Genomic DNA, 20,917 nt, shown 5'->3' on the forward strand with positions numbered 1-20,917 from the left:
TTGTTGTCTTGCATTTTAAGTTAAGAAAATAAAATAAATTATAGTCTATATTTAAAAAAAAATTTAAATTATTAAGTGTTTATTGTTTTAATTTAATTTAAATCGATAATTGTAATTTTATGTAATCATAAAAACAAAAATATAAAATTAAATAAAAAATGTGAAATAAAAAAGTGGTGGGGTAGGGTGTTGAGAGTTAAGTAAAACTATTAGAGTGGGTAAAAGTTGAATGAGTGTTGAATTGGAGAGAGAAGATGATGTGGAGTATTGGGAAGAGAAAAAGTGGGGTTGAGAAGAGGTAAACAAAACAAGATTCAACCAACCATTGCTCATGGTCTTAATGAGCAAAAGAGGGTCAAACTAGGTGTATATAAAATTAAATATAGACTTTATTCATTGGTACTTCCATGTACTCATCTTCAATGCTTTGAACTTCCACCATGTTGGTCGGAGATAGGAAAAAATAAGAAATGAATACATGGGAAGGATGTAAAAGGCTTCAAAGGTGAAGAGGAAGTGAGTGTGACTCATGAAAGCTCCATCCATAGCGGTGGATGAGGAGAACTCTGACACCCAAAAATGTAATGACAAAAAGGTTTCATGGAGAAATATATTGTACAGGTGGCTGGCAGTGATGTTGGTCCATGGTTCAGCTGGTGGCGAGGAAGAAGATGAATGAGAAAGATAGATGACATGTACTAGCAGGTAAAAACAAGGTGGTGTAACTTTACTCCATCTATTACTAATGCATATTAATCAAACCCTCATTATTTTAGATCTAAGTGTTTAGAAATCAAGTGTTAATAAGTCTCATTTGGTTAGAATTGGGTTAGCCAAAAAAAATTGTGACATATAAGTATCGAAAATAGTAATAAATTAAACAAGGTATTATCACGATAAAAGGCCAAAATTTGAGCTTTAGAAAAAGCAATTGTTAAAGAAAAAGCCCAAAAAAAAAATCCTCTAACTCAAAAATAAGACTAAGGATAAATCCAAACACTTAAATCACTTAACTCTTTGATACAATGGATATTTTGGCCTTTTGGGGAAAGTCATGATCATGTATTTACGTAAAAAACGAAACCAAGAAAAAACATCCAAGAACTATTCACCGTAAAATAATGCTAATAAGTGATTAAGCATGATTTTTTTTTTGAACGTGATTAAGCATGATTGTTAATTCCTGTCAAAAACAGCATGATTGTTAATTTGTTATTCTCGTGTATATTTGCTTAATTAGTACGTCAAGTGCATGATTATTTTTTGGTTGTTAGAAGTTGGACAATTCTTTTTTATAACATCAACTATTTTTTTTCCATATATAGTATGGGATCAACTCATACAATTAAATAATGTCAAATTTATTGTAAAAAAACTTATGATAGTTGATAAAAGTTGACTAAGAATTTAGATCTAACAATGTAGACAAAAACCTGTTGATAGAGATGTAGAATGTCAACTTACGCAATGATTTAAGATTTTCTGTTTAAAATATAGTGATAGTTGAACTAATTAATGCAGACAATTAATTTAAATAATTAAAAAGCGTCCAACATCAGGTCATGAAATTTCTAGTTGCTAGTTTTATTATAAATTAACGATGGTAAGGGTAACCACCAGCTTGATCACGAAATGGCGTAATAAACAAACAAATATAGTGAGTGTCATTGGATCAACTTTTGTATGGTGGGAAACTGACTGCCAACCTACTTAGCCTTCCTTTATCTTGTGACTGTGGCAAAATGGATCGATGTAATTATGTTATATATATATATACTAATAGAGCAATGCTATATGGTACGAAGAAAGAGGTACGACAGATGCACGAGAGGCATTTTGTGGCGGTTTTGAACCGCCACAAAACTACAACTGTCAAAAAAAAGATAAAAGCTACGGTTTCTAGCGGTTTTAAACCGCCAGAAAGTGCTTCGTGTGTGGTGCACGACGCCCAAGGTCGTGCCCCACAGCATTTTCCATACTAATATTACATATAACAGGTGCAGCTTGTGCTATTTTTTTAATAAATTGTTATCTCAATTTTAACTCATATGTGGTGAAGGATAAAAATTCTCTCAAAAGTGTCTGCTCTTTATGGGGTTGTCTAAATGACCCATGATAAAGTTTGGGTTAAATAACCCATCATCCAATCACATTAGAGATAAATGAGTTGGAAATAAATTAATAAATAAAATATAGAAATTCCAACTCACTTATCTCCACTGTGATTGGATGATGGGTTATTTAACCCAAACTTATCATGGGTCATTTAGACATCCCACTCTTTATAATCAAATTTTAAACTACTTAAATCAACAATTATTGGGCAACTTGAGCCATCTTTTAATTTGAAAGGGATATATAGCTACTATGGTATATGAATATGTCTCTAATAAGTAATTCCTATAAACTATAGCTAGTAGTAGTTACAATATTGAGTATATCTTTGTATACTTTAAATCAATGCGTGTGGTTGGTTAAAGTGATACATGTTTGATTTCTCTTAAATAAAATTTTGAGTTGAGTCTTATGGATGGAAAAATCTTCGTTGGAAAGTTAGCTCCACCATAATGTGGGTGTTTTTAACTTGAAGATAATTTACTTTCTATAGAAGATACTTGTAAACACAAAGAAAAACTCTCTATACTTTTAAACAATCTTTAAGTATTTATTCGAAATGTGTATTAACTTGTAAGAATATATATATATATATATATATATATATATATATATTACTCAAAAATTACATTATTTAAAGGAGAATCAAACATATACCACCCGAAGAAATGCAATTAAACATCGTATAATCTTGCATTTGAAAAATTAATAGTGAGTGAAACTAAATCATGACTTGCCCTGCTATATCTCATCATGACATATTTACACAATACTAGTGACTAGTGAGGAAGCCCTTCCTCCACAAAGATATTTAGCTAGATATTATTCTATACTATGCCTTGTGCTTGCCCAGTCCATTACTTCAAAATTCCTCCCCTATGTACCTGTTAGCAATCCCGAAAAAATATAATGAAAACAGATTGCAATTACAAAATGATATGTACTATCAAGCAATGGCAGAGCAGTAAACAACTCTTAGTAAAGAGATCACTTACCATAATTTTGGTGCACTTTGGTGAAGTTGTGAATAACTTTTATTAAAGAACCGTATCTCATTGAGTTCAATGGTCCCATATGCCTGAAATAAACATCCGTCAGGATAAAATCAAAGAAAGAATAGAAAAAAGAGGCTATGCACAAAATGGAACTTCTGACACTCACATCACAGACAACCAATGCAATGCATGGAAGTTCATTTCTTAACGTTTAAAGCTTCAGCACAGAACTTTGGAATAGCAATTCTAAGACAGATTTAATACCCAAGAAAGGAAACAAAAAAAGAGGGGGGGAGGAAAACATAAAGCAAATAAAGAGAAACTAAATCAGATCCAATGATATTCAGTATTCACTGACCACTCAAAGATTACTAATTTCATTAACATGGACTTCTATTTCAGCTTATTGTTAACAAACTAAGCCAAGTTGATAAGCCTAACGCAGAACAGAAAACACACATAACAGAGTCACTGGTTCTTTTAGCTTCTATGCATAATAAGCATTGTTGCACTTCATGAAAACAAACAAGCTAATTTCTTTTATTGCACTGAGATGATGATGATTTCCTTGAAACAACATACACAATCTCTGTATACCGAATTCTCCACGCAGGAAAACCGAGATGGCTCCTCACAGGTCCATAAACCAGTAAAATTTCAGGTTCTGGGCCTTTGCCACCTGACAGTAAAACAAGATTGTTGCTATTTGGATAAGAGCTATATTGAACCAGGAAATCAACTCTTTGAATAATTAGTAGGTTTAGGAAGCAAAAATACCAACAATTTGCAGTGCCTCATTCAGTTGCGACTCTAACAAGATTTGACCCTTAAGTCCTCCACCCAAGTTATGTTGTTTCAAATTATCCACAAAAATCAAGTTAGCTGCCTTGGCCAATGCCTCCTTCCCATCTACATAAGAAATAAATTCTAAAATCATGTGATCAGGAACATGGTGCGTGACAGCTCCATTAACTTCCTGCACTGAGTTAAAGTTAGATGAGATCAGATAAGTGGGAAAACAGAAGTGACTATCTATTGAGGCTTGTTAGGACAGCTAAATGAGAGTCCATACAATATACTAGCATATGTTTGGATGTGAGGAGAAAATGGAAAGAAAGCAAATAAAAAGAATTGCATTTCTTTCTCCCTCATTTTCAGGTGGTGTGTTTGTGTATCAATTTTCTCATGATTGGGGGAAGTGAAATTTTAAAAGATATGGCTGCTGCACTACAGAGTATGTTCTCTCCCATTTCACGTCATCTTCGATCAGATGGAATTTTCTTGTAGACTCAGGTACCTTTTCATCAATCCTATTTTCAAGCAACCATCCAAATACCTAAAATTTATAAATTACTTTATAGACTTTTCCCTTGTTTTTTCTCTCCCCTCATCTTACCAGATCATAACAAGTCTAGACAGAAACATGTTGCTTATATAATATATCAACAGAAACATGCATTTCATCTCCTCGTCAATAATTTTCTTAGATGGCAATTGGAAATGAGATAACATTCATTCAACAAATATCAGGTGTAAAAACATTTTAACTCCATCTTTGATGCATCATCTCCCATTGTCTAAATAAATGTTTGTCTATATCCTCCACCACCCCCGCACAGAAAAAATAACCAGACAATAGAAATGAGGTGCATGTGAGAAATACCCAAACTATGAGATTAACATTGGCAAACATATAAGATGAACTGCTTGGTCAAAAGCAGGTTAAAATCATGCACCAGGAAGAAAATTTATTAATATGTTAAAAAAGAATCAAAATGCCGTGGGAAAAATAAATCTACGGTACCTCTATGGATTTTGCATTCTTGAACTTTTGAAATATGGCTTCCTTAGACTTCTTCAACACTCCTAGAATGTAGAGTTCAGGGAAAAAATTAACAAGAAGTGGCCTAAATAAAAGAAAGTTGACAATCACTGCTTCTCCAAACCTTTCATACCATTCATGTCGTAGAGGCAGACATATTTCACACCAATAGAGTCCAGCCACTCCAGAAGTTTAACAACTTTTGACGTCTGGTTAGCATCTTCGCTTTCTATGACAATGGCAAGGTACCTAACCTTCCCTATATGAACAGACTTGTATTTCTTCAATACTCCATAAGAGATGAAATAGCTTTCAAACAAACTAACCATGGCTGATACAAAACACCATGTGCTGACAATTATTTGCAGAAAGTACCATAGAAGCTGAAGCCCAAGATTTCCAATCAGCACCACAATGAATGAAGTTTCAAATTTCAGATTGCATATAAAAATGTGCTATGTTGCATTTCATCCCCAAACCGAAATACTCGCCAAGCACATGCAATTCAAGGGTATAGAAAATTGAACACTTACAGTAACAAAGCAATTAGACAACTTGAGAGCTTCATCTCTAAAATTCACCATCCTAAAAGTAAGAAAACATCAAATCCATCAATTTGAAAACAAAAAAGAAGAAGAAGCTATCAGTCACTAGTAATGTCTAAGCCCAGTAAGGATAATTATCATGAGTAAATTGAACATAATATGATTATCACTAGTAATCCTGATTTTTCTAAAATCGAAATGAAAAATTGAACAGAACTAACTGGAAAGGAAAAAAGTGATTCCGTTACCTGCTGCTGCTTTTCACGTATTCCAATGGCCAGCAGCACCACCCTAATCGACGCTAATTGCTGCTGCAACTCTTGCGTTGATGACACAATAAGCACGAGAGAGAGAATGATTGGAATGTGGGAAAATAATTTACCAATATGGGAATTTTTGCGACGGAGAATATGTCCGTCACAATCTTGGTTCCATACGGAAACTAAGGCAGGGAAAATCCGTCACAGATAACAAACAACCACATCTGTTGGATGAGGAAATTGCGACGGAACAAAAATTCCTCTCTAATATTCTGTCGCTAAGTTCACCTCGTTTACATGGACTTGTGACGGATATATTTCCGTCGCAAAATCGCTGATTAGAACTTTGTGATAGATATAATTTCAGTCGCAAAACATTGTGACGGATACATTTCCGTCGCAAACTCTTATGCCGACAAAGATTTTGTGACGGATTTATTTTCCGTCGCAAAGTGCGGAAAGAATTTACTTTTTCGTCGCAAACTCAATGACAGATTTTGTGACGGCTTGTTTTCGTCGCAAACAAATAATAAATTGTTTTAAGGAACTTTTTTTGCCAAATAGGAGTACTAGTTTTGTTTTTTATATTATTTAAAAAAACAAATGGATCCACCGATATTATTGGCAGTTAAAAAAATTGAATGACACCGGAACTGAAGCTTCTAAGCCCATAGATAAGATCATACACCGGGCCGCAGAGAATAAATCATAACATGAAAACAAAAATTCTATGTAGCCGAGGCTAGCTTTTACATCAATTTACAGTGACAAAATACTGAATGAACTAGATGAAGCTCAGATACACCTTCACAAACTCGTCCTAAAGAGAGCATGATGTGGCTGTCCAAAACATAACATTTTCTGTAGAAAGAGCACAATGCCAAATCACAGTCCTTCTAATTTCCAGAGCCTCTACACAAGAATTGAGCCAAGGATACTTGGGAAACCCCTTGCTCCTCAAACATGTGAAAAAGCTGATTCCCTAGCTCCCTAGTTCTTCTGGATAATGAAAAATGCAGATGATTATCTGCCTCTGAACTTCAAAAACAGACAAGAAATATAACACAATAAGATTCCACTTAATATAAAATTTATCTCCTACTAGAATTTCAGTAAATAACAAAAACATTGTTGTGTTTGTAATTTTGCTCCAAAAGATAACAAGTCTCAACATTTAATTTTATATACCTTGGCATCAATTAGACCACAGAATCAATCATCAACCCCAGCATGATGTAATGATAGGTGAACAAATACACCGGATTCAGAAACTTGGAGATCAATGAAATATGAAGAGCATTTTTCTTCAAAATCCCTTGTTTCTGCTTCCATTATTGGTGTTGTTATTACCTTAACTGCAAAACCCCGCTTTTACAAATGAAGATCAAAATATAATAAATGGAAAGCATCATAAAACGAAAATACTAGAGATTAGAAGAGAGTTATCTTTTACCAGCTTGACCATTTCTTCCATGCTGCTTGCATTCGTTTTCCTTCAGTTACATTCACCTGTACAGCAGAAACCTACTTTATGCTGGTTGGCTCTTCATAAATCCAGTGGATATCCTGCAATATAGATAGGGAATGCAAAAGCAAAAATAAAAGAAGAAAGGTCAGAGTCAGAATACAGATGCCAAAATATTAAATCAATGGTCTAGCGCAGCTACGTCTACACAGCAGTTTGCTTAGGAATTATTGTAAGTTTGAAGCATATTTCTAACTACATGTGTAAAGGAAGCTTTAAATGTTGACAAATTTAAAATGACTGAGCAAAATGTCACTGGAAATTTTTGTACTTCAAAAAGTTAGAGAGAGCAAGTGTGACAAACCATCTGGCATATGCTGTCTGATAATTGTAGTGCTTCTTGCCACTTATCAACCCTAGTAAGGCCTTTGATGAGGTGGACAAATGTGCTGAGCTCCGGAACAACATTCTTACTTATCATGCTTGCGTACAGTTCCAAGGCTTTATCAACCTTATTTGCATATGACAAATTCTCAATTAAAGAAGTATACAGATACTTGTTTGCAACTGAAGGGCTTGGAGATGATGAAATCTCTTCAAGCAGATTCAGGGCAATTTCCAGTCTCCCAGCCTTGATAAAATTATCAATCAAAATTCTGTACAAAGAATCAACAGGAACTGATTCGTTCTCACTCAACTCATCTAACAGTCCAATCGAGGCTATAAATTCTCGATTAAAGCCCTCAATAACTTTACGGTGACTTGATAAATGCCTCGGCCAATATGTTTGTTTCATTTCATCTAAAAGTATGTAAGCTTCATCAAGAAGGCCATTGGAACAAAAATGATTTATCAAGACCCTATAGGTTATAAAGTTTGGAGCACAGCTCTTTGAGCACATATCTCTGAATAGCTCAAGGCACTGTTCAATTTTTCCTGCTTTCCCAAAGCCATCAATCATTGCAGTATACGTTACAACATTTGGATGACAACCCTTTTCTTCCATCTTAAGCATGAGCTTGTAAGCTTCATCTGTCTTTCCAACTTTACAGAGACCATCAATCATCTCTGTGTAAATAACAACATTGGGAATGCAAGAATTCTCTAGCATCTTGGACAACACTTTCATAACAAGATCCAGTCGTTTATCTTTAAACAGACAATCAATTAAAGAGCTGTAGGTATACAAATTTGGACTGTATCCACGCTCTGTCATCTTTGCAAACACCTCTTGTGCGTCCTGAAGCTTTCCGGTTTTGCAAAACCCATCTATAACAGCATCATACACTATTTGGTTAGGCTCACAACCATGAGCTGACATGGTATCCAATAATTCACGGGCCTCTTTCACCTTGTTCGCTTTGCATAAACCATCGACCAAAGCCCCATATGTAATGACATTTGGTCCTTCACAGTCGTTGTCATTTAACTTAAAATACATGTCTATGTCAGAGGATTCTATGTCACCTCGCATCCTGGCATAGATCTGGCAAGCTTTTTCGATCTGCCCAGCCTTACAATGACCATCAATTAAAGCTGTATACGTAACAACATTAGGCTTGCACTCTTCGCGCAACATCATCTCAAATAGCTCATTTGCATCAAACACCTTTCTTGCTTTCAGGTATGCATGAATAAGAGCAGTATAAGTCACCACGTTGGGGGCGCAACCATCCCTTGACATTTCATCAAACCATTTGCGAGCTTGTTGGATGAGCCCAGCTTTGCAAAAGCTATCAATTAAAATAGTATAGGTGTAAACACTTGGAACAATGCCATTCCTTTTCATTTCGTTGAACAACAAAAAAGCCTTCTCTACCTTGGAGGCATCACAGAGGAAACCAATCACTTTAGAATATGTGCTGTCATCGGGGATGAAACCCTTGCTCATCATTTCGCATATTATCTTAAAGGCTTTATCAAACTTCCCAGCTCCACAAAGACACCGCGCAAAGTTGCTGACATTGACCTTATTCAATACAGCCCCTGAATCGAGCATCTCACTGTAAGCCTTTTCCGCCAATTCTAACAAATCCGAGCTTGGCTGTTCCTCATTGCCACATAAACTACCAATGAGCATATTGTAAACCAGATATCCTGGCTGGCATCCACATTTTACCATTTTCTTAAACAACTTATAGGCATAAGAGTAATCCTTTGATTTACAATAAGCATGTACGAGAGAATTGAACATTTGGCGACTAGGATAACAGCCTTCCGTAATCATCATACTAAGAATTCTCTTACACCTGCCAAGCTGTCCTTTTCTCAAACACCCAGAAAGCAAAACCCTATAAGTGACAACATTAGGAATGCAAGAACTAGACCGCATTGTATCTAACATATCCATAGCTTCTTCAAAAAGCGAAGCTTCACATAACCCAGAAATCATCCTAGTATAAAAAACCGTATCAGGAACAAACTCCTCCTCCTCAATCAAAGCAAGAGCATCCCTGCACCTCCCTGCTTTGCAGAGAGAATACGCGAAACAACTCAGTGTATACCCGTCCACACCAAACCCATAACTCGACATCTCTTTCTTCACCAAATAAGCCGAATCCAACTTGCCAGCTTCAAGAAAAACCCGAACCAGAGCATTGTAAGTGGCTCGCGAAGGCTTGTACCCAAAATCCTTGAGCCTGCCCAGCTCCTCCAATGCCATATTCCACCACCCATTGCGGCAACACTTGTGAATCAAAACATCGAGCAACTTTCGAAGCAGCTCCTTATCACCATCATCCCTGATATCAAGCAAGAACTTCAACGGCACTCTATCATTACCATTGCATCCAAGTAGCTCAAGCAAAGCATCATACACTGGTGGAGTGTGGGTGTAACCAATTTGGCGACCAGCCCACAAGAAAAACTTGACACAGAGGTGAGGGTCTTTGACATGGTTCATGACCTGCACCACCAGAGACTCGCTTAACCTGCCCCGGAAGTGGCGAATGAAGCTCTGGGTTTCAGTGCTGAACCCGGTTCTGATTGCATTTGAGATGGAAACGACGTCGTTGGCGGAATCAAGGGTTTGCGTTTGCGATGAGGAATTGAGGAGGGAGTTGCGGAGGAATGCGTAGTCTTGTGACAAATCAGGGGTTGGGGTTGGGGAATCATGGGGAATAGGGTCGTCGGGGTGAACCAAACCTTGGAGGGTGTCGTCGGAGAAAGTGGTGGTGGAGAATCGGAGAGAGCGGAGAGAGCGACGGAGAGAGAGGAGAGTGTTGAAGTCCGTCTTCTTCATTTTGATTTAGGGTTTAAGAAAGAACCACACAGAACCCTGAACCTCCGAGAGAGACAACATAGTTTTGCTGTCATGTTCATTTTCTGCCTCAGCCCTCAAGTGTGTAATAGTGTTGAAAGCAAAAACTTCATCACCTTTCTCATAAGATACATCCCTAGGTGATCTTATGTGAGAAAATGAGAATAAATCACGACCGTTAGATCTAATCATGAATGGTTCAGATTAAATCAAATTAATGGTCATGTGATCATTTAAAAAAGTCATGTGACTTTTTTACTTTTTAAAAAAGTCACATGACTTCATGTTTTAATCCAGACTATTCATGATTAGATCTAACGGTCGTGATTTATTCTCATTTTCTCATGTAAGATCACATTTCTCATAAGATACATCCTCTATATATATATATCATGTTATATAACATTATGCATGCATATATGTTTCCATGGAACCATTGAGTCTAATTTGATAAAAAAAAAATACTCAATTTAGGTTGATTGGTTCTTATTGCGATTTTTTATCATTGATTAGTGTTGCTTCGTCATGACCTCTATTGAGATTGAGAGCTCAAGGCTCACATAGTCCAGAGATTGTTAAACTATTTCTAATTAAGGTGGTGTGATGCTTAATAGCCTAGTTCGAGTCCCGTTGTCATCACATCTAAAATATTAATATACAAAAATGTTAAATTTTTAAATTGAATATCTAATCTAACCATTAATATGTCCAAAAGAGAAAGGGTAGCATTGCATTGCATGAAAAGGAGATGAAAGAAGAGAAATGGAGAGTAGGGAGAAATAAATAGAAGAAAGTGAAAGAGAGAGGGGAATCTTGGTAGCATCATGAAATGCAGGAAAAAATTTGTAATTAGGTTTATTTGTTCCACATAAATTGACAAAAGATAAGGCATTTGACGAATGTTTATCAAATTTGTGATTTTGTCATTCTCACGACCTCACACTAGTTGTTTACAACATTGTTTAGAAATTTAGAGATTTCATTGATTTTGATAGTACAAAAGAATACTCTTATGTAGAATTTACACACTATTGATGACGAGGAACATGGACGATTGCTATTGATTTATCCATAACTCTTTCTCTTCTGAAAAATAAATCCATTTCCGTATGCTTTGTTTGCTTGCACCATCGTGCTCATCAAATTCTACAAGAATTCTTTGGTACAATGGTATTATGTTTATCATTTTTCCATTACCAAAATGCTTGTCCTTTCTTATGTTTAATAGATAGCTTTCTTTCATTAAAATGTAAAAATAGTGATTTATGTGGAGACTACTAATTTCCCTCCATTATCTTCTCAGCATAATTGCAAAACTCCAAAAGATATCTGTCACTCAGTCAGCTTTGTAAAACACGAGTGTTGTGATTTTGTTTTGGTACTTTCATTTGATTAGTCATAAGTAGTTTCCTAAATCTGAAATTTGAAATTTTGGCCTAATTAAAAGGGCTGCATCTACCGTGCTTCAGTTTTTATTTTTGTGTGAGTAGACACAAATACCCTTCATTACTAAAACAATTCCATACTTCTCCTTCACTGTGTTCTAGCACTTTTCCAGTTTTGTTTCTCTCACTGTCGGTGGCCACCAAAGTTGAAGTTGGATTTCAACAAACCAACAACATCATCCCCTTCACTCACTTTCTTCCTCCCTGTCTCACACACTGTTATTGCTGTTCCTCCCTTTCCACCCCAGCTCCTCCGCCACCGCAACCTCCACCCGTCAGTGCTGCCACCCTCCTCCGCCTTCACCACTCAAGATCGCACACCGTCGGTTTGAGCCACCGCTCCACCACCCTTGCCTCTCGACCACCATGGCGCCGATAGCATCTGCGACCGTTCATTCCCAACCACAACCGCCACCGCCACCCTCTACAGCCCCTCTTCTCTCCCACACCACTGCCTTTCTTCACCACATCTGTTTTTTCCGCAAATTGTAATCACAGGGGATGAGTGTTTGGTACCAGAGATTTGTTATGGATCTGAGTTTTGTTGTTGAAGCCATGCAATTTTGGGTCTGGGTTTTGCTATTGAAGAGATGCTATTTTGGATCTGGGTTTTTGGAGGGTTGGCTTTGGGTGGAGGCTTGAAGAGTGCAGCATCATATACCTTTCTCTGAACCCTATTCAACTGCGTCATTCCTTTGAAGGCGGGTTGTACCCAATCAGGCATTGAAGATATTTTCACAAGCTTCTCATAAGGACCAAAGGGTTCAGCGTTCAAAATCAAGCATATGGCGATACAGTGGTTCTGCAAAGGGAGGGCACGATGGTGGGGTGGAGGAAGCATGAGAAAGGAGAAGGGTTTTTTAGTAAAGTAATATATATTTAATAAATGATTTTTTAAAAATCTAATTAATCTGAACCGTTAAAACATAAAAACAATTAAATCAACGGATGTCTGTGAACTGAGGCACCGTGGGTCAGTTTCGGTAGATGACACCAATTAAAAGTTAAGATGAGAGATTAAATTCATTTGAAACACATTCTAGTAATCCAGGAGTTGTCAAGCATCAAAAGGAGACAGAGAATGAGAATCCAATCACATTCTGCTATTTGAACCACTCATTCACCGGCCTAACAAGATCACATCCCACTTTCAAGTCTTTCAAAGGACACTGACAATAGACATATACCAAGAGCACTGATACATCAACATACACTTTTCTTTTCAAGATACACTCAATTAATATACATTTTACCGGGGTTTTAATGACCACTAAAATGTATGTCTACCGAGTATCGTTGAAAAACATACATCTATAACTCATTTTTCTATACCAAATCTGAGGAATGTTTTAATAATCATGATAAACACTTTTATTGTCTAATCTTACAACATTTTACAAACCACTGCACATTCCGCATCTGATACCAACACATATCATTGCTATTCTAGCTTATACCAGCACAAAGCACTCCCACTATTCTATAAATATTTGATTTTTAACCTATGTTTTCCCTTTATCATTATTCTTGTTCTCTATGGAATTTTCCTCTTATTCTATATACAAGATAGAGCTGTAATTTCCAACACCGGCTTCAGTGAACAGGCTCAGGTATTGTAACTTCGTAAAATATAAAAAAAACATGTATCTAAAGATGCCAGATTGCCACTTGATGCAAGTGGGTGGAATTCTATCTAATACTTACTTTAATATTACTTTTCAAACACTAATTTTTCTCATTGATTGAAATCCATGTCGGTTCTGTCAAATTGAGACGGAGACTCGTCTAATTTAGCGGATCCTATATTGATTTTGATCAATAAAGAAAAGTGTTGAAAATATATCGTTAAAGTAAGTGTTGATAGCGTTTATCGTATTGTTTGTTAAGTGACGAAAATTACCCTTTAATGTCGCCATACCTATAACATTAGTATTCTATAATAATTCCTCCACCCATTGGAGCTCTATGTGGTACTCCCTTTCTCCTCTTAGCACTTCTGTAACTTACCATTATTGATGGTGGTGTTGACGGTGTAAAGCTATGGATTCTGTTTCTGGCACTTCCATTACTAATGCCACTAATTGATCCTTCGCCATCAGAACCATATGTCTCAACTAACTTATTCTTTTTCTGGAACTCCTTGGAGGTTCCAACTACCTGAAAAAAATTGGAATCTTGAAGATGTCATTTATGTTCACCTATAGTAATTTCTTACTTTTCCAAATTCCAAATGAAACACCATAGATAAATTTTAAAAGTTAACGGTGCCAAATACAAATTTCCCATTAACATATAAACTAACTACTTAAAAGTTAAATATTTAATATCTTATAAATATTGTTGAAACTAAGCCCACATTGAATGATTGGAAGGGACAATGAGTATTTATAAGTTTATGACTTTATGTGTTCTATGACCAATTACCTTAATATTTTTGAAGCCCATTACACTCACTCAAACTAGACTAACATTTTGGGTCTGCGCTTCCAAGTCTAACAAGTAGACTCAGAGTCTAAATATCTTAACCTTTTTAGACCACACATAACACTCATACTAACCCATTACACTCATCCCAAACTAGAGTAACGAGAAAGAAAAATAAAACAACTATCAACTAATATGATAAGTTATGGACCTTTGAGTCTCAGGTTAAGATGAAAGATGAAGAAGCACAGGTTCACAAGCGACTTTCGAGGTCCTGCTTGTATACTAAGCCAAATAAGAGGGGGAGTTTGAAACTAAGTCTCACATTAGATAATTAATTGGGACAATGAGTGTTTATAAACTTGGGTACTCTTTGACCTATTGCCATAAGGTTTTTTGGCCACACAACACACTTATACTAGCTCATTACGCTCACCACGAACTTGAGAAATATTTTGGGCCCATGCTTCCAAGTCTAATCAATATTTCATGTATTTCTCTTGACAACTTTGCAAATAGACGTTACCACGCATTTCAATTAAAATAAATAAAGGCTTAATTACAATTTTGGTCCCTGACGTTTACCAATGCCACGATTTTGGTCGCCCACCTAATTTAATTACATGGATGGTCCTCGACGTTGTAGGTCGTGTGCAACGTTAGTCCTACCGTTTATTTCTTAATGGAGGAGGCTTACGTGGACGTCTAGTTGGAGAGAAAAATGAGATCTGAGGAGAGAGGGAAGCACGTGAGTATCACGTGAACTCACGTGAACCTTATATGAACTCATTATACCCAAATCTGAAATCCTAGGGATCTAAATCGCGTTACCTTCTTCGTTCTAGGGAGGTCAGGGGTTTGGGTATAATGGGTTCAGATAAGGGTCACGAGATACTCACGTGCTTCCCTCTCTCCTCATACCTCCTTTCTCTCTTGAACTGGACGTCCACGAAAACCTCCTCCATTAAGAAATAAACGGTAGGACTAACGTTGCACACGACCTACAACGTCGGGGACCATCAATGTAATTAAATTAGGTGGGGGACCAAAATCGTGGCATTGGTAAACGTCGGGGACCACAGTTGCAATTAAGCCATAAATAAATTAATTAAATTCTTATGAATTGAAATGAAAATTCATTTATATTACACAAAAAGTAACTTGATGGAGAGTTGGGTTAACTATAAATACCTTACAACCAAGAGAGCAGAAGCTGAAGGAATCAAGAAGGCTGCGCTCACAGACCTGACAGGTATTGGTGACCCCTTTGCCTGGCCTAGGTTGAGGCCTTTCATTCAAGAACACAATCTTGGCACTGTTTATAATGTAAGTCTGGACCCCTGTTATGTCTACAAATTTCTGTATCTCGGATACCCTTATCACATCATGGTATGAAGACCTTCTTATCTATGAAAAGTACAAAACAATTAGCCAAAAAATTAACATAGTTGAAAAATAAGCCATCAGAGAATAATATATATCCACATATATTATTTATTCTAGCTTAAAATAAAATCTAAGATTTTCAAATAGTATAGATAATTTGTCTCACAGGGTGAACTAATTGGGCATTTAAATTGGACTATATTAATCAATTCTTGAATGGAAGAAAATTCAAAGTACAAGCTTTTTTATTGGCCAACCATAGTTGACTTTGTAATTGCAAATTGAGTATTGAATGACACACGTGTGTAGTCGATGAAACCAATACATGAAACAAATCTTTTTAGGATCAATTAACAGAGTAAAAATGCAGGAAGGTTATACGATCATTGAGTTTTAGTGCAGGTTTGCAAAATCAATCAATTTTTGGGAGAAGCCTAACTTAATGATGTCAGAATTGATTCTAAAAAAAAGAGAAACTGATCAAAAATATGTTTGATTTGAAATTCCCACAGGGGTGGATCAAACTGATTCTCAAAGACAATTAGTAGTTACTAATTAATTTTTCTCCTATAACTCTATAAGCTTTTACCTGAATAGCTCTGTGTTCTTTGTGAGAGGCAAGACATGCTGAGCAAAGTGCTCCATTCATACAGTCCAAGCAATACATATTGCATTCACTTTTGTGGGAATCTGAGTGGACTTTGCATTGAACAAAGAAGCTTGTTTGGAGAATTGGCCTCAGCCATGGTGGCCATTTGTTTCCTTCATCATGCTTCACAACATCATCTTCATTGAGAGCTCTCACACCAACTGCACCTTCTCCACCCCCCTAATTCCATATGAACAATAACAAATAACAATTTACAAACAAATGAGGAAGAGAAGAAAAAAGTAATAAAAGATTGAAAAACTAGAAAAAGAAATTCCCATGTGAGTGCATGTGTAAAGGGGTTGCATTGATTGTTGATACTAGTACTAACCATGATTCTTGGTAGTGTAAATTTGGCTATGATTTCTCTATGGTGTGTTAACAACCAAGTTTTGCTTTGGAGAAAAACAAAAAAGGGAACTTTCTCTCTAAATATTGTATGCTATCTTTGCAGAGAGACAAAAGAGAGAGGAGAGAAGTTTGCAACTTTAGAAGTGGGGTTATAAGATTGTAGTAGTGGGTGGAGGATGATGAAGGGAGAAAGTAAAGGTTGTGTTTATTATCTTTGCCTTCTTCAAAGTCCACAACCAAACCTCACTCCGAACCAAAACCAAATAGCATACCTTATTCATAAAGAACAATGACTTGACCAGGTGTAGTAACCTTCTGTTTTTTTTCCTTCTTATTATTTAATTTCTATTATTAATAGTGTGTTTGGTTAAGATTATTTTATGTTTGCAACAGTTTATGGCTGCGGAGGGTACTTTTGAGGAAAATTGTTTTTAAAGTTAATTTATTATCAATTTGCCATAAGTTTATGCAAATTTTATTCTAATTTAACATAGTCAAAGTAATTTAGTTTTTTTTTTTAATTAGAAGTTATAGAATTTTAATGTTATGAACTCCCACTTCAATTTTCAGTTCATGAATTATGCATAATTTATATAGACCTAGTTAAGTAGTGTTGCTCAATTTTGTTTGGCTTACTTTTTGTGGCTGAAAATTTTTGAAGCTGGGACATGGTAGGTTTGGATTTGGCAAGTTGGCTACAATGTTTGTTTCCTTGATGGACACTTGGAAGGTTGAGATGTTGATAGGTGGAGGAATATAAAGATTAGTCAGCATTTATTTATTTAATGGAATATAAATATTGGAAAGTGGATAGCCATCTGTTGGTTTGGTAACACAGCAAGTGGAGCCCTAATTAACACAAATATTTTAATTATAAAATGCATAAAAAACTTTTATTTCAATAAAATTTAAAAAATTAGAAAAATTAATTAAAGATAATTAAATTAGTTTAAAAAAGTATTTATTATTAGATTTTTTTTATAGATATTTATGAAAAAAAGGTTAAGAGTTAACCAAAATGTAGCCTATTTTTCATAGTAGATGAAACCAAGGAATGTTTTCCAGCTTGGGCAAACCAGACAGAAACCAGCTTCACTCTGATTCGAATCAACATTATAGGAGTGAGGTCCGTCATCTCTAATCTGATCTTATCAATATGTTTTTATATTTTCACTTTCTTTAAATGATTCTAGTGTTGCCACATTTTTCAATTATGAGTAGAATAATGAGTTGCTCTAAATTATTCTGGGTGGTTAAATGCAAGTGAACTGTGTTGCACGCTACATGTTTGATAAAATGTCTGAACTAAACTAGAGTATTATTTTTTGTGTGGCAAAATTGTATCTGTGATAAATTAAACATGTTAACAAATGTCAATGCTATTTGGCTTTCTTTATAACTGTTTACAGTTGTGAGTGGTTCATATTCTAAGCCAGCAAAACTTCATAACCTTTTATCTGACCCCTTATTTTCTGTCTTTTCAGATCATATCAGGCTCTATAACAAAAGAGATCAGATTGAATATTCAGATTGTTCATATATAGTTGGTGCTTGGGTTATTTGAGTGACTTCCCATCCATTGTCATCCTTATCATTGACTTGTTTTCTCAAGTTGGGTTCTCTTGTTGGATCTGAGAGCAAGGATACAAACAAGCTAAATGTACACAATAACTTGCCGGTGCTCTTGGGTACATTCCAATTCTTCAGTGGTGGCAGTAGCTAATGATAAAATTAATGATGTGAGACAGACTAATTTTGCAAAAATCCCTTCATGGATCTCTTTGAAATGCAGTCAGTCTTCTTTGAAAACCCATAAAAATCAACAAGGCCAAGTTGAAAACTTGCATTTGATTTCCTTAGCCAAAGCTGGTAAGCTTAGAGAAGTGCATGAATTCATCAGAAGCATGGATGAAGCATGTATTTCCATTGATCCCCGATCATACAAACACCTCTTTAAAATGTGTGGAATGTTGGGAGCTCTGTCTGATGGGAAATTATTTCATAATAGATTGCAGAGAATGGCTAATGGCAATAAGTTCATTGACAATTGTATACTTCAAATGTATTGCGACTGTAAGAGTTTCACAGCTGCAGAGAGAGTCTTTGATGAAATGGTTGATCGGGATTTGTTCTCTTGGGCCACCATCATATCTGCTTATGCTGAGGAAGGGCATATGATTGGAGCTATTAGATTGTTCTCGCGTATGCTGGATTTGGGAATCAAGCCGAGCTCTTCTATCTTCTGTACTCTTCTAGGGTCCTTTGCAGATCCTTCGGCGTTGGAGCTTGGTAAACAACTACATTCTCAGCTGATAAGGATTGGATTTACTGCTGATGTTTCAATTGAGACGACACTCTCCAATATGTACATCAAGTGTGGGTGGTTGGATGGTGCTGAAGTCGCCACCAATAAGATGACTACAAAAAATGCTGTGGCTTGCACAGGATTGATGGTAGGCTATACTCAAGCTTTAAGACACACAGATGCTCTGTTATTATTTGCCAAGATGATAAAAGAAGGTGTGAAGTTGGATGAGTTTGTCTTCTCAATTGTGCTAAAAGCGTGTGCTGCTTTAAAAGACATAAACACTGGAAGGCAGATTCATAGTTACAGTGTAAAACTTGGCTTGGAATCTGAGGTCTCAGTTGGTACTCCACTAGTGGACTTTTATTCTAAGTGTGGAAGGTTTGAAGCTGCATGTCAAGCTTTTGAGAGCATACGTGAACCAAATGATTTTTCATGGAGTGCTATAATCACTGGATACTGCCAAAGTGGTAGATTTGATAAGGCTCTTGAAACTTTTAAAAATATAAGAAGTAAAGGAGTGATATTGAATTCATTCGTCTATACCAACATTTTTCAAGCATGCTCTGCTATCTCAGATTTAGTTTATGGTGCTCAGGTTCACGCAGATGCAATAAAAAAGGGGCTAGTTCAATACCTTTCCGGGGAGAGTGCTATGATCACGATGTACTCAAAATGCGGAAAATTGGACTATGCATATCAAGCATTCTTGACTATAGAGAAACCTGATACTATTGCATGGACTGCTATCATATGTGCTTATGCTTACCATGGAAAATCTGAAGCTGTGAAGCTTTTCCACAAGATGCTGAGGTCTGGTGTAAGGCCAAATGCTGTCACATTCATTGGTTTGTTAAATGCTTGTAGTCATTCAGGTTTAGTTAAAGAAGGAAAGCAGTTTTTAGATTCAATGAGTGTGAAATACGGCGTCGACCCAACAATTGATCATTACAATTGCATGATTGGTGTATACTCTCGTGCTGGATTATTACAGGAGGCTCTGGAGATGATAAGGAGTATGCCATTTGAACCTGATACATTAAGTTGGAAAACTTTACTAGGAGGATGTTGGAGCCATCGGAATCTCGAGACCGCGTCGATTGCAGCTGGAAAAATCTTTCACCTTGACCCACTTGACTCTGCTACTTATGTGACCATGTTCAACTTACATGCTTTGGCTGGGAACTGGGATGAAGCAGCCCAATATAGAAAGATGATGGCTGAAAGGAACTTGAGGAAGGAAGTGAGCTGCAGTTGGATTATTGTGAAGGGTAAAGTGCACCGTTTCGTGGTAGGTGATAGGCACCATCCTCAAACAGAAGAGATATACTCTAAACTAAAACAGCTATATTCTGCTGTCAAAATGGGTGAGGAGAGCCTTCTTAATACAGAGGATGCACTATGCGGCTTTACAGAACGGAAAGAGCAGCTTCTTGATCATAGTGAGAGACTTGCTATAGCCTATGGTCTGATATGCACGGAAGCTGAGACCCCCATTTTGGTGTTCAAGAATACTAGATCATGCAAAGACTGCCATGATTTTGCAAAAAGAGTTTCAACTATAACTGGTCGTGAATTAGTTGTGAGAGATGCCAATAGGTTCCATCATATTAAGTCAGGGGAATGTTCTTGTAATGACTATTGGTAATTTTTAGCTTATTTCTTAAAGCTGCATCAGTTTATGAAATAACAAGGAGATTCGAAGGATTTCATCAGTGAAGTGCGGGCAAAATCCATTAAGTTAATGTTGTTCCCTTGCTTATATTTTATATGTGAACGCATGTAAACAAACTTTCATTTTTAATCCATCATGCGACAATGATTTTTTTTTCTAGGTTGGGAGAAGTTGCAACAGATTGCTCTTGGTGTTGGCACAGGGGATCGACTATCTCCATT

The 20,917-nt window shown here is 36.3% G+C and overlaps 4 protein-coding genes across 10 annotated transcripts; 1 reads left to right on the forward strand and 3 right to left on the reverse strand.

Annotated features, from left to right (window-relative positions):
- Window positions 1–2,796: 2,796 nt before the first annotated feature.
- LOC130741347 (uncharacterized) lies at window positions 2,797–5,863 on the reverse strand. 4 transcript variants are annotated; one of them, XM_057594214.1, is made up of 8 exons: window positions 5,726–5,863; window positions 5,466–5,517; window positions 5,066–5,315; window positions 4,915–4,976; window positions 3,888–4,086; window positions 3,708–3,789; window positions 3,111–3,193; window positions 2,797–2,999 (listed from the first exon to the last, which is right to left on the reverse strand). In XM_057594214.1, exons 2-8 carry the CDS (start codon window positions 5,514–5,516, stop codon window positions 2,992–2,994), a joined length of 735 nt encoding a protein of 244 aa, XP_057450197.1. In that variant the 5' UTR covers window position 5,517; window positions 5,726–5,863; the 3' UTR covers window positions 2,797–2,991. The 4 variants fall into 4 exon arrangements, with proteins under 4 accessions (XP_057450197.1, XP_057450196.1, XP_057450198.1 ...); XM_057594213.1 differs by having other exon boundaries at window positions 3,693–3,789; XM_057594215.1 differs by lacking the exon at window positions 3,708–3,789 and having other exon boundaries at window positions 3,892–4,086.
- Window positions 5,864–6,391: 528 nt separating this feature from the next.
- Window positions 6,392–10,625, reverse strand: LOC130741348 (pentatricopeptide repeat-containing protein At1g06710, mitochondrial). Of its 3 annotated transcripts, none has more exons than XM_057594219.1 (4): window positions 7,567–10,625; window positions 7,191–7,303; window positions 6,926–7,105; window positions 6,392–6,775 (listed from the first exon to the last, which is right to left on the reverse strand). In XM_057594219.1, the coding sequence occupies exons 1-2, from the start codon at window positions 10,441–10,443 to the stop codon at window positions 7,262–7,264; spliced, it is 2,919 nt and encodes a 972-aa protein (XP_057450202.1). In that variant the 5' UTR covers window positions 10,444–10,625; the 3' UTR covers window positions 6,392–6,775; window positions 6,926–7,105; window positions 7,191–7,261. The 3 variants fall into 3 exon arrangements, with proteins under 3 accessions (XP_057450202.1, XP_057450201.1, XP_057450200.1); XM_057594218.1 differs by having other exon boundaries at window positions 6,392–6,770; window positions 6,926–7,092; window positions 7,567–10,624; XM_057594217.1 differs by having other exon boundaries at window positions 6,926–7,092; window positions 7,567–10,624.
- A 2,628-nt stretch (window positions 10,626–13,253) lies between these two features.
- Window positions 13,254–16,886, reverse strand: LOC130741350 (protein RGF1 INDUCIBLE TRANSCRIPTION FACTOR 1-like). Its single transcript, XM_057594222.1, has 4 exons — window positions 16,697–16,886; window positions 16,306–16,545; window positions 15,522–15,737; window positions 13,254–14,063 (listed from the first exon to the last, which is right to left on the reverse strand). Exons 1-4 carry the CDS (start codon window positions 16,697–16,699, stop codon window positions 13,833–13,835), a joined length of 690 nt encoding a protein of 229 aa, XP_057450205.1. The 5' UTR covers window positions 16,700–16,886; the 3' UTR covers window positions 13,254–13,832.
- Window positions 16,887–16,890: 4 nt separating this feature from the next.
- On the forward strand, window positions 16,891–20,833 carry LOC130741349 (pentatricopeptide repeat-containing protein At5g13270, chloroplastic). Of its 2 annotated transcripts, XM_057594220.1 has the most exons (3): window positions 16,891–17,018; window positions 17,758–17,842; window positions 18,201–20,833. In XM_057594220.1, exon 3 carries the CDS (start codon window positions 18,375–18,377, stop codon window positions 20,667–20,669), a length of 2,295 nt encoding a protein of 764 aa, XP_057450203.1. In that variant the 5' UTR covers window positions 16,891–17,018; window positions 17,758–17,842; window positions 18,201–18,374; the 3' UTR covers window positions 20,670–20,833. The 2 variants fall into 2 exon arrangements, with proteins under 2 accessions (XP_057450203.1, XP_057450204.1); XM_057594221.1 differs by lacking the exons at window positions 16,891–17,018; window positions 17,758–17,842 and adding an exon at window positions 17,936–18,014.
- Window positions 20,834–20,917: the final 84 nt, after the last annotated feature.

The sequence above is a fragment of the Lotus japonicus genome, chromosome 2, assembly GCF_012489685.1.
Source record: "Lotus japonicus ecotype B-129 chromosome 2, LjGifu_v1.2".
Taxonomy (NCBI): Eukaryota; Viridiplantae; Streptophyta; class Magnoliopsida; order Fabales; family Fabaceae; genus Lotus; species Lotus japonicus.

What these genes read in the sequence shown, in the direction of transcription:
- LOC130741347 (XM_057594213.1), bottom strand. Translation starts at nt 5,516, where the DNA reads ATGGTGAATTTTAGAGATGAAGCTCTCAAGTTGTCTAATTGCTTTGTT. An exon ending in CTGCCTCTACGACATGAATG is followed by an intron (nt 4,977 to 5,065) that starts GTATGAAAGGTT and finishes TCTACATTCTAG; the next exon opens with GAGTGTTGAAGAAGTCTAAG. An exon ending in ATTCGGTATACAGAGATTGT is followed by an intron (nt 3,194 to 3,692) that starts GTATGTTGTTTC and finishes TGTTTATTTCAG; the next exon opens with GCATATGGGACCATTGAACT.
- LOC130741348 (XM_057594219.1), bottom strand. Translation starts at nt 10,443, where the DNA reads ATGAAGAAGACGGACTTCAACACTCTCCTCTCTCTCCGTCGCTCTCTC. An exon ending in CAGACAGCATATGCCAGATG is followed by an intron (nt 7,304 to 7,566) that starts GTTTGTCACACT and finishes TCTATATTGCAG; the next exon opens with GATATCCACTGGATTTATGA.
- LOC130741350 (XM_057594222.1), bottom strand. An exon ending in AAGAACACAGAGCTATTCAG is followed by an intron (nt 15,738 to 16,305) that starts GTAAAAGCTTAT and finishes TACTTTTCATAG; the next exon opens with ATAAGAAGGTCTTCATACCA. An exon ending in TCTGCTCTCTTGGTTGTAAG is followed by an intron (nt 14,064 to 15,521) that starts GTATTTATAGTT and finishes AATTTTTTTCAG; the next exon opens with GTAGTTGGAACCTCCAAGGA.
- LOC130741349 (XM_057594220.1), top strand. Translation starts at nt 18,375, where the DNA reads ATGTACACAATAACTTGCCGGTGCTCTTGGGTACATTCCAATTCTTCA.